The sequence below is a fragment of the Channa argus genome, chromosome 2 (assembly GCF_033026475.1).
Source record: "Channa argus isolate prfri chromosome 2, Channa argus male v1.0, whole genome shotgun sequence".
Classification (NCBI taxonomy): Eukaryota; Metazoa; Chordata; class Actinopteri; order Anabantiformes; family Channidae; genus Channa; species Channa argus.
The window spans coordinates 26,930,123-26,948,596 of NC_090198.1; the positions used below are offsets into that span (position 1 = coordinate 26,930,123).

General features: G+C 42.1%; 2 protein-coding genes across 2 annotated transcripts; both read left to right on the forward strand.

The window, feature by feature from the left end:
• Positions 1–93: 93 nt before the first annotated feature.
• On the forward strand, positions 94–11,057 carry abcb10 (ATP-binding cassette, sub-family B (MDR/TAP), member 10). Its single transcript, XM_067488317.1, has 14 exons — positions 94–995; positions 1,641–1,847; positions 1,962–2,164; positions 2,577–2,711; positions 3,075–3,221; positions 4,004–4,139; positions 4,278–4,373; positions 5,304–5,513; positions 5,651–5,730; positions 5,898–6,078; positions 6,333–6,376; positions 6,560–6,594; positions 8,865–8,923; positions 9,028–11,057. The coding sequence occupies exons 1-14, from the start codon at positions 584–586 to the stop codon at positions 9,219–9,221; spliced, it is 2,139 nt and encodes a 712-aa protein (XP_067344418.1). The 5' UTR covers positions 94–583; the 3' UTR covers positions 9,222–11,057.
• Positions 11,058–14,639: 3,582 nt separating this feature from the next.
• On the forward strand, positions 14,640–18,324 carry acta1b (actin alpha 1, skeletal muscle b). Its single transcript, XM_067488387.1, has 7 exons — positions 14,640–14,786; positions 15,560–15,696; positions 16,176–16,500; positions 16,879–17,040; positions 17,203–17,394; positions 17,492–17,673; positions 17,828–18,324. The coding sequence occupies exons 2-7, from the start codon at positions 15,568–15,570 to the stop codon at positions 17,969–17,971; spliced, it is 1,134 nt and encodes a 377-aa protein (XP_067344488.1). The 5' UTR covers positions 14,640–14,786; positions 15,560–15,567; the 3' UTR covers positions 17,972–18,324.
• Positions 18,325–18,474: the final 150 nt, after the last annotated feature.

Genomic DNA, 18,474 nt, shown 5'->3' on the forward strand with positions numbered 1-18,474 from the left:
CAGGTTTACTGTTGCATTTTGCGTTTAAGCAACGAAAGTCGTACATAAACTGGTAGGGTCTTAACGATCTGGGTTTGCTTGGTTATGCCTGGGAAAGTTTCGGTGAAACGTTCTATGACCAAGCGTTTGACATCTGTGTGTCGAGCCGCGGAGCAAACAGTCGTTCAGTGTTAACCAGGGTCACCTTTCCCCTTTTTACAAGTTTAGCCTCTTCACACAACCATCTATTTTATTTCTTAGGGCAGTTTTGGTGTTATTCGGTCTTCGGCAGCTTGTGTGTCCACTTCCACTCGCCTACCTGCGATTTTCCGCGGCAGATGTCTGTGACAGGCGGGCTGGGTGTTGGTAGCTGCTCGGTTAGATAAACTGGGTGACACGGCGTCTGTGGGGCGCAGATAAAACCGACAATAACGGTCTGAATTCGACAATGAAGCAACAGCAGGCTCCACAATTGCACCGCTGTGAAGACGGTGTGTTGACATAATGGCAGCGGGACTGAATGTGACTCCCCGCTGAGTGGAAGGCGTTTTCACTTTTTGTGGATTTTAGCTCGTGTCGGGTCAATAGGCACAAAGTTGGGACAATGCGGCTTTTAATTAGCTCGTCAATGTGCACGCGTTTATTCAAGGGGAATCTAACACAGCACAGGATGCTGTGGCTACGCCACCGTCTGCCCCTCTCAGCTGCCCTCCGGAGGAAACCCGGGCTCAACTCATCAGTCTATCCGGCACCCAGGCCCTTTGTGTCGGTCTTCCCCTGCAGCCCACTTAAGGTTTTCCCTGTTTCACACACGTCCACCTCCACAGGCAGCTCACGGACACTCACACACACACCTGTTGCCTTTGCCAGCTCTTCAGCTGCCTCTACATCTACACCAGCCGGATCAGTGAAGACCCAGACTGGCACGGAGGGAAGCCAAACGCCGACCACAGTCCCCCTGGATGATGTTAAAAGGATTTTGCGACTTGCTCACCCGGAAAGATGGAGACTGGCAGGTAAATAGAGGGTTTGTGTGTCTGTGAGCTTCCCTTTGCATGTACCTGTCTTCTGGATCAACATGTTTCTTTGATCCATACCAAAAGACCCATTGAACATTCACTGACATTCCTATTTTTGGCTTTACTCTTTATTTACTGACAGTTGCTTACTGAAAGAATAAAAACCTGTCAAACTGTTAAAATACTTTCCATTTCACTGGTAATAAAATGGTTGTCACTTTGTTATGTTATGATGTTTCCCAGTTTTCCAATTTAAATTAACAGTAGTCTCTGGATATACACACAACTATGTATTATAGTGATTTCCGCTGGCCTTTCTCTGAGGTTCTTTGGTATTTGTGATTTGCACCGTAACCTTTCTTTGTGTTCTGAGACTGGTTCTGCCAGATTGGAAAGTCCTACATTTAGTCATATTGGGTTAATTACCTGGAAATGGCTACTTACGGATCTTTTTAACATTTATGTTAGTACTTTTCAACTAATTACATTAGGGGCTGCTGGGTCACCTTCCTAATTTAGTTTTTATAAAGTTAAGACTTACTTTTGTAAATGATAGATCTGGGTTTTGCTTTTTACCATTTATTCAGGTGATTTCTTTGTTTTGTGATCTTTGTCTTGTTTATCTGTTTTTTTACGCCCCAGCTGCTGTAGGCTTCCTAACTGTCTCCAGTGCAGTAACCATGTCAGCTCCATTCCTCCTGGGCAAAGTGATTGACACCATTTACACCACTGGAGCAGACTTGGAAACGATGACTGCCTCCCTGACATCGTTATGTATCTTGCTGACGGGGGTGTTTCTGTGTGGTGGGGCAGCTAACGCTGCCAGAGTCTACCTCATGCAGACCTCAGGTGGAATGGAGATTAATGCTGTACACATGATGTGATACTTGTCAGTGAATGTTTCTAAGCACCAGTCTTTCACCCCGTTGTTCCCCACTAATGTCTCCTGTCCTCTCTGTTCAGGCCAGCAGATTGTCCGTAATCTCCGTGCCTCCATCTTTGCCTCCATTCTCAGACAGGAATTGGCATTTTTTGATAAGAACAAGACCGGTGAGCTCATCAACCGCCTCTCGGCCGACACAGCTGTTGTCGGCCGCTCAATCACAGACAACTTGTCGGACGGCCTGAGAGCTATTGCACAGGCAGTTGCAGGTGTCAGTATGATGGTGAGTGTGTCCCTCAAAGCAGACCAATTTTGATGGTCACAACAGGTTTTAATGTGGAATCTTTGCAGTTAAACTGGCCTCTATCAGTCGTTTCCCCTTTTAACATTATTAGATTAAAATAACAAGAGATAAGAGCTAATACATTAATTTCCATTGGATTTTGCCTTTTGCAAAGCAGAAAAACCTACAATACAAATCATGTTCATAGAAAATTAGTTTTCCTTACAAGGAAGTAATTTATGGCTTAAGGAAAAAAATGGAAATAAATACTGTAACTACTAATTAAAGCTGTTTGGCACAAGTTTCTTCTCTTCTTGTCTCTCTACATTGTTTTCATTCTTTTCTACCTTTTCATTTCCATGAACTGATTTGTTTTTTGCTTTTCTCTCTTTCCCTCTCTCTGGTCTTCTAGTTCTATGTCTCCCCCAGTCTGGCGAGTTTTGTGTTGCTGATTGTTCCTCCTGTTGCTGTTCTTGCCGTAGTCTATGGCAGATACCTACGCTCCATCTCCAAACGCACACAGGATGCACTTGCACAAGCCACACAGGTACCGTGCACAGGAACGCACAGATCCGACAGCTGAAAAGTAGTAAAATGGCTTGAAAATAGTGTGTTAGATTTGCTTTTGTATATTTTTGTTTATGGTCACATGTTGGTGCAGGGATTTTTAAGACATTGTTTGACTGCTGGAGCTGATTGCAAACACGTCAGTAAATCTAGTGTTTCAATTATGTATGACTTTAATTAAGCTCTGAAAACAGCTGTTCACAGTGTAGTAAAACAGTGTTTTATATTGTCTTCTTCTCGCTGTGTGTATTTAATATAAAGTCTCTTTCACCCATGGGGAATAAAGAGTACATTTATCATCTAGTTTAGATTAGATAAAGTACTAATAAAACTGTGTGTTTAGTTGGCAGAAGAGCGTATCAGCAACCTGCGGACAGTCAGGGCTTTTGGGAAAGAGCTGTCAGAGGTCAGCACATACACACACAAGACAGACCAGGTTCTCAGCCTGGCCAGGAAGGAAGCTGTGCTACGGGCCGGTTTCTTTGGCGTGGTAAGTTATGTGTGTGTGTTCTGTCAGTGCCGCAAAACAAATCCACAGTTGGCAAAGGAGCTATTGCACCCAGGCTTCTGCTTTTTTGCCTCTGCAGTTTGGGTTTGTCACAATACTGCAGTACCTGACATCTGTGGTGTTTCACCATTTTAGTCTTCCATACATGGTCAGAGAATAAAGAACTCCGCTGGTGCACTTTGTACAGAACTGCATTGAGGTCAAAATATATGTATGACACAGTTCAGCATGCCTTACACTTTTTCATACATTTTTCTTCCTTGAATTCTTGATCGTTTGGACATTCGTGTCTATTTTTCATTTGTATGTGAAAATATCAGAAATGCTTTTCAATATACAATGTATCAAGAAAACCAGCTGCAGCCTTCAAAGTGACCCTAAAATGTAATCATGACCACTATGACACAGGGTAAAGAAAAAACATTCACTGTGTGATAAGGCAACATTTACCGTGGGGCTAATAAATTGCATTAGATTGGGTTGAAAAATGTGAAAAAAATTAAAATACTATCCTCAGTCCAGCCAAAAGCTTTACCGATTTGTATCATTGTGTAAATGTGTGTAATCCATCCTGCATTTACTCCCCCAGGCTGTTTCTGTGTTTCAAACAATATTCAAGGAGAGATTTTAAGTCTGGGAGAAATGTTCAACAATAAGCTTATCCAGCAAGTGTTCAGACTGTATTCAGTGCTGTGTTGGGGAGTAGCAGTGATGCCAGATGTTGTGTTAATCAAATAACCGCGTGTGTGTGTGTGTTTTTATAGACTGGGCTCAGTGGAAACATTATGATTCTGGCAGTGCTTTACAAAGGAGGCCTTCTGATGGCCAGCCAGCACATGACAGTGGGAGAGCTCTCATCATTCCTCATGTACACCTTCTGGGTGGGCATCAGTGTTGCAGGTACCTCACACATCCAGTAAATCCATGTACCATTTGTTACTTCATGAAGCTCCTGTTTACAATCTGTACTGTATATCTTTGTGCAATGTCCGTGTGATTTCTTACAGCGTGGTGTTTTATTTTGTGTGTGTTGTGTAGGGATGAGTACTTTCTACTCTGAGCTAATGAAAGGTTTTGGGGCGGGAGCAAGACTGTGGGAGCTGCTGGACAGAAAACCAGAGTTTGGTTTAAATGGTCAGTGCAGCCATACACTTGCATTACTACATCAGTGACTACACTTTATGTCCTGTAAACTCACATGTGGATGATTGGAATTATGCATGTGTCTGAAATACAATCATATTTTTAATGTTTGTGTAAATGTATGTATGTATATATATGTCATGGAAGAGAAGGGACACCATGGTGACTCGGAGGAGTCTGCAGCTATAAAGCCCTATACGTAACAAAATGGGATACACTGTGTGTACAAGTACAAAAACTTAGTACTCAAACTTAAAAATAAAAATGTTCTCCTCTACTAGTACGACTTCGGATCTTTTCACTCAAGTAAAATGTCTAAAAGTAAAAGTCATCCTCTAAGAAAACAATTTATTTTCAACAATACTGCAGCAACAGCTAATGTGTGACGCTGCGCTGTTGATGCCTTCAGGGACGGTAAAGAGTGTGGGTCGTAAGCGTTCACAGCAAAATATGCAAATACTCTGGTTAGGACTTACTTTCTCGTTATTGTTGCACAGCTGTTCCTTTATTATGTTTACATAATGTAAACGTATAGCAGGCTTGCTAGTGATGTTAGCATATCATATTTGGTAGATTTAATACGGCTGAACGATTTAAGTGTTTATTCGATCACAATTTAGCAACACTAACTGTAATGTCGCAAACCCTGATGTCGAAAAAGCAAGAGACCAAACTATTGTCTGAGTGAAATAGAGAAGTCACATCAATTGTTTGGATATACAAATACAGTATGCACCCTTCACACGACACAGTATTGCTCATCTAATACACCAGCAAGTAAATAGTGGCCTACAACTATTAGAATATCTTTGTTGACTTGTTCAACTTTTTCATTTGACTTAATTTATTTCATGTATTAATCCAGTTAATTAAGCAAACCAACATCTTTTGGTTGTTCCCTTTGCTCTTCTCCCCCCACAGAAGGCCTAGTGCTTCATCCAGATCAGCTGAAGGGTCGGCTAGAGTTCTGTGATGTTTCTTTTGCCTACCCAACCCGAAACGAGGCTCCTATTTTTCAGAACCTCAGTCTTCTGGTCCCCGCTGGTACAGTCATGGCTGTGGTGGGACCCAGTGGATCTGGAAAATCTACCCTGGTCTCACTGCTGCTGAGGCTGTATGACACTGATGCTGGTGAGTTAATGTGTCTTCTCCCTCACACTGATACATTAACCACTCAGTCACTAAGTACTTAAAAATCAGTTAATGACAAAGTAAAAGATTATATAAAATTGTCTTTTGAACTTCGAAGAATTTCCTCTGTTCTCCAGGTATCATCACCATAGATGGTCATGACATCAGAGACCTTAACCCGTATTGGCTCAGGAGCCAGATTGGAACTGTGAGCCAGGTATTCGCTAAACTTGTTTGTTTTTCTTCAGCACACTAAAAACTAGGCACACACGCATCACGTGATTTTTTATTTTCATTTATCGAGTTAGTCCAAAAATACGTTTAGATAAGTGAGTAAAGTTCACCTCTTTCTTTCTCCTTCTGCTCTTCCCATCTCTCTCCCAGGAGCCCGTGCTGTTTTCCTGCTCTATTAGGGATAACATAGCCTACGGTGCAGTGGATCCAGACACTGTGACCACAGAGGACATCTACAGGGCTGCCCAAGTGGCCAACGCATATAATTTCATCCAGGCTTTTCCTAAGGGCTTTGATACTGTTGTTGGGGAGAAGGGAGTGTTGCTGTCAGGTGAGGAATAAGGGCCAAACCACCTCATAATATCTGCTCCACTTTCCGTAAAGTGTTTATCTGAATTGTTTTAATCAAAACCAATATGTTTTTAGAACGTTAGCTTTCTTTTTTTTTTTTTTTTCTTAAATTGCTAAATTAAATCCTGTTGCAGCTTTCCTGTCTCTACCCTGGCGTACGGTGCAGATACAGTACACACACATACATTAGCTGCGTTGTGTAGTGTGTACATAACCTGTTGGATTGTTTCTCAGGTGGTCAGAAGCAGAGGATAGCCATAGCTCGAGCTCTGCTGAAGGTAAGTACAACAGCACGGTTACTTAATTGGTGATGCACGTAATGTTTGGCACCCAAACAGCTTCAAAATTACAAGGGGAACCTGGGTCTATACTCAATGCTCCTAGATTTGCTTTTTGTGTGAAACATTTAATTCATTTTAAAAAATATTTATAAAAATCAAGTTGTTTTTTTCCCTTCACAGAATCCTAAGATCCTGCTTTTAGATGAAGCTACCAGGTGAGAAAAACACCACTAATTATAGGACTGTAGTAGAATGATTTAAGAAAAGTGTTTTTCTTTCTGTGCTATCTTGATCTTTTTCTTTTTTTTTCTTTTTTTTTTTTTTACTCTGCACACCATTCAATTAAACATTTTTATAGGACTGTGCTTGTTCATGTTTAAAATTTTTGTTGCTTTCTATATGTGCTGTAAATAAGACCTAATGTAAAAGCAAAGGGATTTACAGTGCATCCAGAGAGTATTCTGAGCACTTAACCTTTTCCACATTTTGTTATGTTACAGCCTCATTTCAAATTCATTATTTCCCTCACAATTCTACAAACAACACCCCATAATGACAACATGGACAAAGTTTGTTTGAAATCTTTGTAAATTTATTAAAAAATAAAAAAATGAACAAAATTACTTGTACATAAGTATTCACCGCCTTTGCTCAATACTTTGTTGAAGCACATTTAGCACCAATTACAGCCTCAAGTCTTTTTGGGTGTGATGCTACAAGCTTGGCACAACTATTTTTGGGGAGTTTCCAGTCGTCTTTGCAGTACCTGTCAAACTCAATCATTGTATTAAATATAACAAATGGGGTAAAAAGTCACACGTACATGTACCCAAAAGATTTCAACCAAGCTTCTTTCATGTAGTCATTATGGGGTAATGTTTGTAGATTTTGGAGGAAAATTAATGCATTTGATCCATTTTGAAATAAGGGTGTAACACAACAGTGGACAAAGTTAAGTGCTGTAAATACTCCGGATGCACTGTAGAACAAGTGAGATTTACAGGGCCTTGCAAAGCTATTCATACCCCCTTGAAATGTTTCACATTTTGTCATGTTACAACCTCAGATGTAAATGTATTTCATTGGGTTTTGTGTGATAGACCAACACAAAAAGATCAAAGGCTTTCGGCGTGTGAAACGTGTCCGCACGTTGATTTGGAATGAGTTTTTGTTTTTTTGTTTTTTTTATGCTGGATGCCCTTGTTGCCGCAACCCTCCCATTTTATCCAGGCTCGGGACCTGTGTTATGCTGCGTTTTGCAGCTCTTAACCTAAACCTAAACCTAAGTGTGACTTTGCCCTGACCCTAAAGACCCAGGGGGAGGGTGCTACATGAAGCAAAACATAAGTCGATAGAAACATATATGCACGCTACTCTCAGCAGGCATACAAAACTTGGCATAACACCAGCACCAAAGTGGCCCTTAGTGGCTGAGCAGGGGCATGTCTGCTGGGGTGACATTTGATCCCACTGCCTTTTACATCCCAAACCAATGCTCTACCCATTGAGCCACCAGGCGACCGTGTGGTAGACCAACACAAAGTGGTACATAATTGTAGTTGTAGGAAATGATAAAAGGTTTTCAAATTTGAATTTCTTATAAATAAATATCTGAAGTGTGGCAGGCATTTGTTTTTTAGCCCCGTGAGTCAGTACTTTGTAGAACCACCTTTCGCTGCAATTACAGCGGCAAGTCTTTTGGGGTTTGTCTCTACCTACTTTGCACTGATTGAGTGTGAACTTTTTGCTCATTCTTCTTTGCAAAATATCTCATGTTCAGTCCGATTGCATGGAGAGCATCTTTGAACAGCAATTTTCCAACTGTTCCCATTTGCATTTAGGTCTGGACTTTGACTGTACCACTCTAACACCTGAATATGCTTTAAACCGTTCCACTGTAGCTGTGGCCGTATGTTAAAGGCTGTTGTCCTGCTGGAAGGTGAACCTCCACCCCAGTCTATTTTGCACACTCTTATCAGGTTTTCTTCTAAGGTTGCCATGTATTTGGCTCCGTCCATCTTCCCATCAATTCTGACGAGCTGTGCCAAAGAAAATCATCCCCACAACATGATGCGGCCATGGCCATGTTTCTCAGGATGGTGTTTTCAGGGTGATGTGCAGTGTTAGGTTTCAGCCACACATTGCAGCGTTTTGCATTTGGGCTAAACAGTTAAATGTCGGTTTCATCTGACCAGAGCACCTTCCATATGTTTGCTGCATCCCCCGACTTGTTGCAAACTTCTTTCTGAATTTTATGTTGTAAAAAATAAATTTGTGGTTGTAACATGACAAAATGTGGAAAAGTTCAAAGGATATGAATACTTTTGCAATAATAATAATTTGATTAATACTGTTTGGTTTTTCATGTCTGCTCACACCATTAGAACTTGTTTTGCCAATGCTTTGTTAGATAAGGCTACATGTTTCTATTGTGCTGCTTTGAAACATCTTCTTTTTTTTATTGTTATCAACTGTCTTTCCTCAGTGCTCTAGATGCTGAGAATGAGTTCTTGGTCCAAGAGGCCTTGGAGCGGCTGATGGAAGGTATCTCTGTCTGTCTTTGCTTCTCCTATTGCCTCCACTTGCAGTTTCATACAGTGTGACACTTTGTTACAAATCATGACCTGCTCGCTTTACCCCATCAACAGGGAGGACTGTCGTGATCATTGCTCACCGTCTGTCCACCATCCAAAATGCAAACGCCGTGGCTGTTCTGGACCAGCGCTGCATAGCAGAGTGCGGGCCGCACACAGAGCTGCTAGGCAACAGACGAGGACTGTTCAGAAAACTGATGGAGAAACAGGCGTTTCTGCAGGAAGAACAGAAACAAGCGCTACGCTAAGAGGACAGCGAACATAGATGAGTGGACAAGAAAGGGAGAAAGCTGGAGGTGAGGTGGCTGGAGAAAAACTAGTTTTGCTACGGAATGGGTTGAATCTCCCCCTGTATTAGGAGAAAGAAGAGGGAAAGAGGAACAAAGATGACTTTACCTGGAGTGTGTAGAGGTAGATAGAAGGAGCAAACAGATTTTGCAGAGAAGAACATTACAGAGTGACAGAAGTTCAAAAACCCACGAGAAAGGTTTAATTTTATTACTGAAGCAGCTACAAAACATAACATGAAGAGCTGCTGTAAAGACAATTTGAAACAGGTATTAATACACATCAAATACTTCAAAATATCTAATCCTCCAGTAAAAAATGAAGGCAGAATGACAGGACTGACACTACTCAATCGGGGGGGCTCACTTTTTCTACTAATCTCTGTGACAGTATAGTCATAAAAGTTAAGACTTTATGATGTTAATAACTAAACCAGCCATGTATGATTTTTACAGCACTGCTTAATGTGTTTTTATGTCTATGTATTATTTTCTACAGGTTTTTTACATTTAAGCCAAATGAAACAGCTGTTCATTGAGTTTCCAATGCTGTAAAACAGGACTGCTCTGATATCTTGATTAAAGTGATAGTCCTGTAGGTGAAAGCCATGGTGCTACAAAAGGGAAAAAAGATAAATTATCTTCTCACTCTTTAGTTTTTTCTGTTTTTTTGTTTTGTTTTGTTTTGTTTTGTTTTTTTTGGCGGGGGGTACTTTTCTTTTTAAACAAAGAGAAAAGTAGACATCATTTAAAGGCAGTTGATTCAGGTCTCAACTCGACCTTTTTGCTCTGAAGCTTGTAGAGAAACATAAACTCACATTAGACATGAAACGTGGGTGAATTATTGACTCTACTGTTTTTTTTTTTTTTTACCACCATTCTGCCAATATCATGTTCTCCCTGAATGCTCTGTTCACTGGCAGGTTTTATGGGATGTCCACTTGGCCAATTCTGTAAACCGCTCTAAAACCCCACACACATAGGCCACAGCCTTCTTGAACCAGCTAAAATACTGGACTGGAGAGCCTGAGTAATAAGCAGTGATTCTCCACAGTAAATCATTTGCTTCTAAATACTCACGTCACTGCTCAGGGTTTCACAGGACTTATTGTTTTCTGTTGTTATAACAGACATTCAAATGCCTTCACTCTGACTTCATAATAACCCTTTAATGATTTTAGGAATTTTACGACATCTGCACATTATCTGTAACCATTTGACTAAAACAATGACTGCAGACATGGGCAAACTGTTCTGAAGGTTTGGGGTTTGGTGATATTTTCCCTGTGAATAGAAACTTGAATCATTGTGTTTGTAACTTTTCACTCATGAGTTGAAAGCAGAGATGTTTGGAGACTTAAGACAGAATTGTGGCTCATGGAGAGAGACGGAATAAATGAGCACAAACTAACAATTTTACTAGCCTCTTAAAAATATAATATTGTCTGTATAACATCAACACCAGTGTCTTTATTGATTGATTGCAGAGTATAGATAGTACCAGTTAGCACTGAACACTCTAGCCTGACCATGCAGCTGAACGTGGTTAATGTTTATTTGATTAATGTCTGATTTTAGTAAATCATAAACATCTGTGTTTTTAAGTTGATAAAAGTAATAATAAGTAATATAATCTATAAAACATGATAGATTTGTATTTATTTTTGTGTTTGTTTATTATAGGTCTATGTAAAGGTAAATAAAGTGGAAGTGAAATTGAAATATGAATAAATAGTATGATGAATTGCTCTAAGCACATACACTGTACATTTGTATTAAATTAATCTTTTCAAATCACGTTAAAAGCTTGAATTTTCTGGGGGTTGTAATAAATGTTAACATCAAAAAATGCAAAGACCCTAACCATAAACCAATGAATAAAACTGGCAGCTTCATTAGTATTTCTAATATATGTTCACGCTAACACTTTTTACTGCTTAATTCAACCACTAACATCAACAGTGTATTTCTGTGCAGTGCCTCGTGACGTCAGCAGGTGGCGCTGTTGCTTCATACTTAAAACTCGAAGCTCATTAGTGAGACTCACCAGTGCAGGTTGAAAGTGTCTGACCTGATTTCAGTCCATGACACCAACATAAAACTTGACGGTAAATGAGACGTGTATCCAGCTGTTCATAGGTTTTATTGACAGTGGACCCCGAAAGCAAGGAATCAATGCAGGCAATTGATTTGACTTTCCTCATGATAGCTCTGTATACTTGAGGGACAGACTGTGTCTACATTAATCTCTTAGGAGACCTTACATTATGTCCAAGAGGAGAAGACCACAGAATAAAATTATTAATCTGAGTTTAAGTATTTGTTATATTAAATATGAGCCTTGTAGCTGAGATTCTTTTCAATTTATTCCTCTGTGACCATATGGTCTTTAACTAATGTCATTTTATTCTATATTTGGGTGGCTGAGTGAAAATTCTGTAAAGCAGACCAAAGGGGTGTAGGACATGTCCAACCACAGAAATGCTCCCAGCACTTCCACACTTGGTCCATCCCTAGAGGAAGATCTGCAGCTCAGAGTATGTTCTTCAGCCTTTTTTTCTGCCTTGGATCTCGCTTTAGACTCTAGGCTCTTTCTCCTCTGGAATTTTAGGGGAAACATATCAGACAAAGAAAAAAAAAAAAAAACACCTAGAAATCCCAATTTAGTGTCTGGGCAGTAGAAGAACCATGTTTGAGTTTAAGTCCCTAAGGGTTCCTGCCATCCATCAAGCATTACACAAGCAAGAGGCCACTATTTGACTTTGAGTTGCATTTAGCTTTTGTTTTACCAGTTGAATTCCAACATTTGTATTTTACACGTTTCAGACAACCCAACATGAAGCAGGCATCCTTATTAAAAACGCACCTGCTAAGCAAGGACCTAGTTTGTGCACCACGTTGGTGACAAAATGGTCAAATAGGAAAATGAGTCTGTCCCCAAACGTCCTCAAAGGGAACAAATCACAAAATGTGCACCTCTCAGTAAAGCACATGTTCACAGATGTACAGTTTTGCCTTAAAAACTCCTCAGTTGACATATAGCAGAGTGAAAAAGTTGAACCTACCCCTTTTAGCATCTTTACCTGTTCTGTCCTGTTTTTGGTTTCTGGATTTTTAACAAATTTCCCAGTATCCTCAGACTTTCTTCACTGTAACACCTGCAACAGAAACAAGCTTGCTGCCTGCTCTCTCTGCATTGAATGGCAACAATTGTGCTATTCTTACACTTTCCCCGAACTCTCACCCTCTGTGCTGCTCTCATGAAAATCCAGGCTGAAAGTTTTGCCTGAAAAATGACTGAATACGTAGCAAATTATTAACCACTGAGCGTAATCAACCCTCCATTTGTCTCCATCCTCTTCTCTCTCTCTCTCTCTTACGTTTACTGACTAATATGATCACAGCACATTTCTAATCTCTGCCATTCTACCTACAACGTCTACATTGCAGAACTCCTGCTCTGTCTCTCCTTCAGCTGGCTTCGTGAAACTGCTTTCTGCCACCTGCTACACCTCCCTATTTCTCCTCCCCCTTCCCCAAGTAGATGCTCTGAATTCTCCGACCCCCTTGGCCCCTCCGACCTCTCCTCTCATTCCCCCTCCCTCTTTCAGTTCCCAACAACTGCCAGCCCATTTACATTTTAGGCTTTCACAGGCCTACGGATCCAAAATGGTTCACTACAAGTGCATAAAAGTAGCTCAACCTTGCTTTGCCGCCCCTCCATTCCCTGCCCCCCTTTTCTACAATCATGCACACACTTACTACTTTCAGAGCCCACCCAATGAGGCCTTACCCATGGCCCCATTGCTCATGTCCTCTAAGTTTTTGATGATTTCCTTATCTCTCCTTGTCCTGTTTTTGTTTTTTGGACATATACGATTCCTCATGACAAGTCAATGAAACTAAACACTAACAGGATGGGAGTAAAAAAATTGAGTTATTTTTTTTCTTTTTGAATATGTTCCATCCAACCACCTGAAGTTTGTCGGTGCTGCTATGAGAATCCAGGCCTCACGAAGTTACAAATGAATTGTTTTAATGAACATGGTTTTATTATTTTATGGATTTGTCTTTGCAGTAAACATCTCTCTGTAAACACAAGCATATCCTATCAACGATGTTTTCAGCCCTGAGTGAACATTTCTGATCACATGCTTCATGAAGTGGGTTCACACCGATTTGTGACTCAGCTTGGCTTTGCAGCTTAATTTCCGTTCAACACACGCTGATTCCCCAGGTTCTTCCAGGTGTCATCAGAGACTTTCCCTCTTATTCTCTGATCCTCTGCCTTTTCTAAATGTATTACAAACCCCTTTGCACCTCCTCTTCCACCCGCCTGTCGTGCACACTAACATACAGTACATGTACGTGCCCCTCTCTCTGCATCTGACTCACTTGTGCACATACAGCAGCTCCCCTCCTCCATAAGAGTTATAATTAATCCAACTGCTCCAGTGACGGAGCAGAGTGGCCCCTGCAGATACGGTTTCAGCTGTTGGCTGTTTCTGTGGATCTCTCCTTATTTAATCAATAAGGCTCAGGAAGATCTGTGTAAATGTTGGACCATGTGGCCTGCAGAATGTGGCCTCCCTCTTTAATTTAACTAAGCAAAAATGTGTGACCATCATTCTGAAAAGTGACTCGCTGTCTGTGATAATTTATTATTGAAGATTAAAATGAATAATTTGTGCAGTCATTGATACATTTGTAAAATAAAGTGTTTATCATCATATGTTGAACATTCATTTAAGGCTGAAGATGACAACAAATACTTTTTGAATGCACAGATGCAATATTGCCTCCAGGTTACCTTTCGTGATCCACATTAGGCAGAACTTTATGCAAACTAGTCAATCACTCAGCTTAAAGCATTTAATTTATTCGATTACAAATGTTCTACTTATGGCTTTAATATAGGAAATGAGTTTGTATTATCTTTCATTGTTCACCACTGCTCCTGTTTGAGCTGTCAGTCATTCGTTCAGTTCCTGGCTTTACTCTGTGGCCTAAATCTGTTCAGTTGAGAGCAGCATTTTCCCATTTTAAGGCTGGATGAGGCCTACTAGCAGCAAATCTATAACCCTGCTTGGTAGCAACTGGTGTCTCCCTTAGAAGCCCCCCAGTGGCCGGCGCGCTCCTTATACGGCCGTCGAGGTGGGACCGCGGGGCTCGATGGGAGGTCAAAGCGACAGCTCCATATATGGCGCGCGCTCTCTCCTCATCGGGGGCGCGCACAGCAACTTCTGATCCCCTCCGCCCCCCTTTCCTGAAATTTGATGGATGGACCTCCTTTCTTCACTCCGTGAGGCGCGCTTCTTTGCTGGACCCCCTACCCACCCACCCCCTCCTCGTCCTCGGCCGGTCAGCATCCTAATATGGCAGAGGGCCGGGATGGGGGCCAGTGCTGAGGTTTGTGAATGGTGGACGTTTTGTATATAAGGTGGACCGGCAGAAGGGAGGACCGTAGCTGGTTCAGCAGCAGCACTGGTTGGGTCGTTCTCTCCGAGCCGCAGACACACTCCTAAGGTAAGAACCTCGAAGGACCTGCCACTAAAGAAACTCACCCAGGTTGGGGCACCAGACTAGGCCAGACGAAATTACGCAGAGAGGCCAGGGGCAGGACACTAGAACCGCATAGTCTACTTACTACTACTGAAGGAAGCATGAGAACTCCACCAGAGAATAGGCCAGACCGCAGGAGAGGCCTGGAGGAGACGGGGAAATTGTTGGTAGCTGAGGCCTGAGAGAAGCAAGTAGATTGACGGGTGTCATAGCAACCAGAGCTGGACAGGACGAGCTCTTATCTTTACTATCGAGTCAGGATCGATTGATACACTGATAAAGTGAACCAACCGATTCAGCATCTTCACAGATGAAGCATTAAATCCTGAGAAGATGCTGAAACACCTTTACACCGACTAAAACATGATAGTTTACCTGAGAAAGGTGCTGATGAGGCAAACAGAACGCTTGTAGATTTCGTTTCTAAAATTCCACAGGGACCAAAATAGAATGATGTAAACAACATTTTTGTTGTCATTTGCATTTTACTCCCATATTGTCCACTTCCAGCGTATTTTTTATGCGTTTACACTCTTTAATCTTTCGTGCCATGGATACATTTAGCACATAATATTCATTCTCTAGTAGACTTATTATACTTATTATCATCACACTTAGTGTGAGTTTGCAACGAACAGATTGGCTAAATTAAGTGTTAGTTTGGATGTAATTTTTGTCACATTCAGTGTGTTTAATTTACTGAACTGAACTCCCTTTTCCCTCCTCTTCTCTCACAGAAGCCAACATGTGTGACGACGATGAGACTACCGCCCTTGTGTGCGACAACGGCTCCGGCCTGGTGAAGGCTGGCTTCGCCGGAGACGATGCCCCCAGGGCCGTGTTCCCCTCCATCGTCGGCCGCCCCCGTCACCAGGTAAAAAGCGAAGAATAACTAATAGGTTGTGAGGGAAACAATAACTTTCACCATTACACTTTTAGCCAATGAACTTTGCAAATGATAGAAATACAATTTGAATCATTATAACTCAATAAACATTTTGGACACTATTCTGGCAGATAATTAAAATTATAAGATGTTACTATTTTAGCGCGAGCATTCCCTTCTGGTACAACTACCTATGTGGAATTATGTGTCATCAGTCATGTAATTTTGGCTCCTTTTGCCCCCAGCAATGTGGCATTTGCCTCTCGGAGACTAAATTAGTCACTGATGACACGCAGTGGATCTCTTTCCGCGTCTGTGGCGCACGCTGCAATTTGGCACATTTACGCAATGGTCACTATGCCTGTCCAAAGACTTTAATCTGGCCAAAAGAAGGGCATACTTCTAAATGCATTGTTTGACGTGTCCGACTAACATTTTTAGTGTTTTGCCCCCTCTGTCCTCTTCAGGGCGTCATGGTCGGTATGGGTCAGAAGGATTCCTACGTCGGCGACGAGGCTCAGAGCAAGAGGGGTATCCTGACTCTGAAATACCCCATTGAGCACGGCATCATCACCAACTGGGACGACATGGAGAAGATCTGGCACCACACCTTCTACAACGAGCTGAGAGTTGCCCCCGAGGAGCACCCCACCCTGCTCACTGAGGCCCCCCTGAACCCCAAAGCCAACAGAGAGAAGATGACCCAGATCATGTTTGAGACCTTCAACGTGCCCGCCATGTATGTGGCCATCCAGGCTGTGCTGTCCCTGTACGCTTCCGGCCGTACCACCGGTAAGATGGACAAGAACAAACAGCCGCTAATCATGACACAGACGCAGCTTCCGAAGCAGACATAACACATAACCTCAGTCTCCTTTATATCATAACAGCGATATGAATAACAGATAAAAAGACACATAGTGAAACACATAGATCTAACTGAGCCGTTTTCACGATGAAGTTACTTTACGCACAATTTTTACGCACGGTCAGCCAGCTTTTCTGGGGCTCTTTATTTATAGTCCTTGTCATATACAGTTCATCAGGGTGTATCTGTAAATTCTTCCTCAAACATTCACAACCTTTTACGCACAATTCTGCCCACGATGACTGCGTGAGTTGACTGTCAACTGTCGAATTTTACTAAACTCACTCCTTGCATCTCTCCAGGTATTGTGCTGGATGCTGGTGATGGTGTGACCCACAACGTCCCAGTCTATGAGGGTTACGCTCTGCCCCACGCCATCATGCGTCTGGACCTGGCTGGTCGCGATCTGACCGACTACCTGATGAAGATCCTGACTGAGCGTGGCTACTCCTTCGTGACCACCGGTGAGGAATTCAACACACTCCAACGGCGAAAGACCTGAAGAAAGAACGCACATGCCTAACACTTTTTAAGCAGACATTACAAAAGTATAATCGAAATTAGGCATCTTTGTTCACTAGTGTTTGACACTCTTAATAATAACTGATCAATTTGTCCCCCCACAGCCGAGCGTGAGATCGTGCGCGACATTAAGGAGAAGCTGTGCTATGTGGCTCTGGATTTCGAGAACGAGATGGCCACCGCTGCCTCCTCCTCCTCCCTGGAGAAGAGCTACGAGCTTCCCGACGGTCAGGTCATCACCATCGGTAACGAGAGGTTCCGTTGCCCCGAGACCCTCTTCCAGCCTTCCTTCATCGGTACTTTTATTTGTCTTAAAATTACAAGTCTCAGAAATATGGAGCCTTCTTCCAACACCTACCAGTCGTTTAACACTTGCCCCTTTCACCTGACCAGGTATGGAGTCTGCTGGCATCCACGAGACTGCCTACAACAGCATCATGAAGTGCGACATTGACATCCGTAAGGATCTGTACGCCAACAATGTGCTCTCCGGTGGTACCACCATGTACCCTGGTATTGCTGACCGTATGCAGAAGGAGATCACTGCCCTGGCCCCCAGCACCATGAAGATCAAGGTATTCAAAATTTACTCAAACATGAGGAAAAAAAACAAGCCTATACACACATTCAAATGTTTTACGCACAAAGACCTGCTTTAAAGTCACATAATCAATTATGGTATTAGGGTTAGACACCAGTTTTCACCTCCACCTCCCCTTCTTCCTCCAGATCATTGCTCCTCCCGAGAGGAAGTACTCCGTCTGGATCGGTGGCTCCATCCTGGCTTCCCTGTCCACCTTCCAGCAGATGTGGATCTCCAAGCAGGAGTACGACGAGGCCGGCCCCAGCATTGTCCACAGGAAGTGTTTCTAAATCCTCCATTTCCTTCTACAGCGTCTCCATCATCTCCGACACTTTCACCACCAGCTATCTGGGGCTCGAGCGAGGACGGGGATCAACCTCTGCGGCACAGCAACAATTTGCTATCACTAGACTACCAGTCTGCGCTGTTGACATTAATGTGCATTTTTTGTATATCTTTTTAAAATGTGCATATTTTATAGCTGATTGTTGTCTGTGTTTTGCACGGAGAAAGGCTGTGGAAAAGCAACCACTGAACCATGCATCCACCAAAAAAACTTTAATAAAAAATAACATGTTGCCCAACGCATGTGAATTTAAGTGTATATACATATTGATAATTTATTAAAGTCCATTATTTGGTATTTTTGACCCTGGTGTTTTTTTTTTATGAAACGAGGGATGGTGCTTTAATAAGGATTTCAATGAAAAGTGGATGGTTTCGGGGAATTAAAAAGATGCTATTCAAGCACAGATTGCGCTTCACCGTCATCAGTCAGATCATCAGTCAAGAT

Excerpts from the sequence above, each read along its gene's own strand:
- acta1b (XM_067488387.1), top strand. The coding sequence starts at position 15,568 with ATGTGTGACGACGATGAGACTACCGCCCTTGTGTGCGACAACGGCTCC. Across the intron at positions 15,697-16,175 it reads TCGGCCGCCCCCGTCACCAG|GGCGTCATGGTCGGTATGGG; the intron begins GTAAAAAGCGAA and ends TGTCCTCTTCAG. Across the intron at positions 17,041-17,202 it reads CTACTCCTTCGTGACCACCG|CCGAGCGTGAGATCGTGCGC; the intron begins GTGAGGAATTCA and ends GTCCCCCCACAG.
- abcb10 (XM_067488317.1), top strand. The coding sequence starts at position 584 with ATGCGGCTTTTAATTAGCTCGTCAATGTGCACGCGTTTATTCAAGGGG. Across the intron at positions 2,165-2,576 it reads TTGCAGGTGTCAGTATGATG|TTCTATGTCTCCCCCAGTCT; the intron begins GTGAGTGTGTCC and ends CTGGTCTTCTAG. Across the intron at positions 3,222-4,003 it reads GGGCCGGTTTCTTTGGCGTG|ACTGGGCTCAGTGGAAACAT; the intron begins GTAAGTTATGTG and ends GTGTTTTTATAG.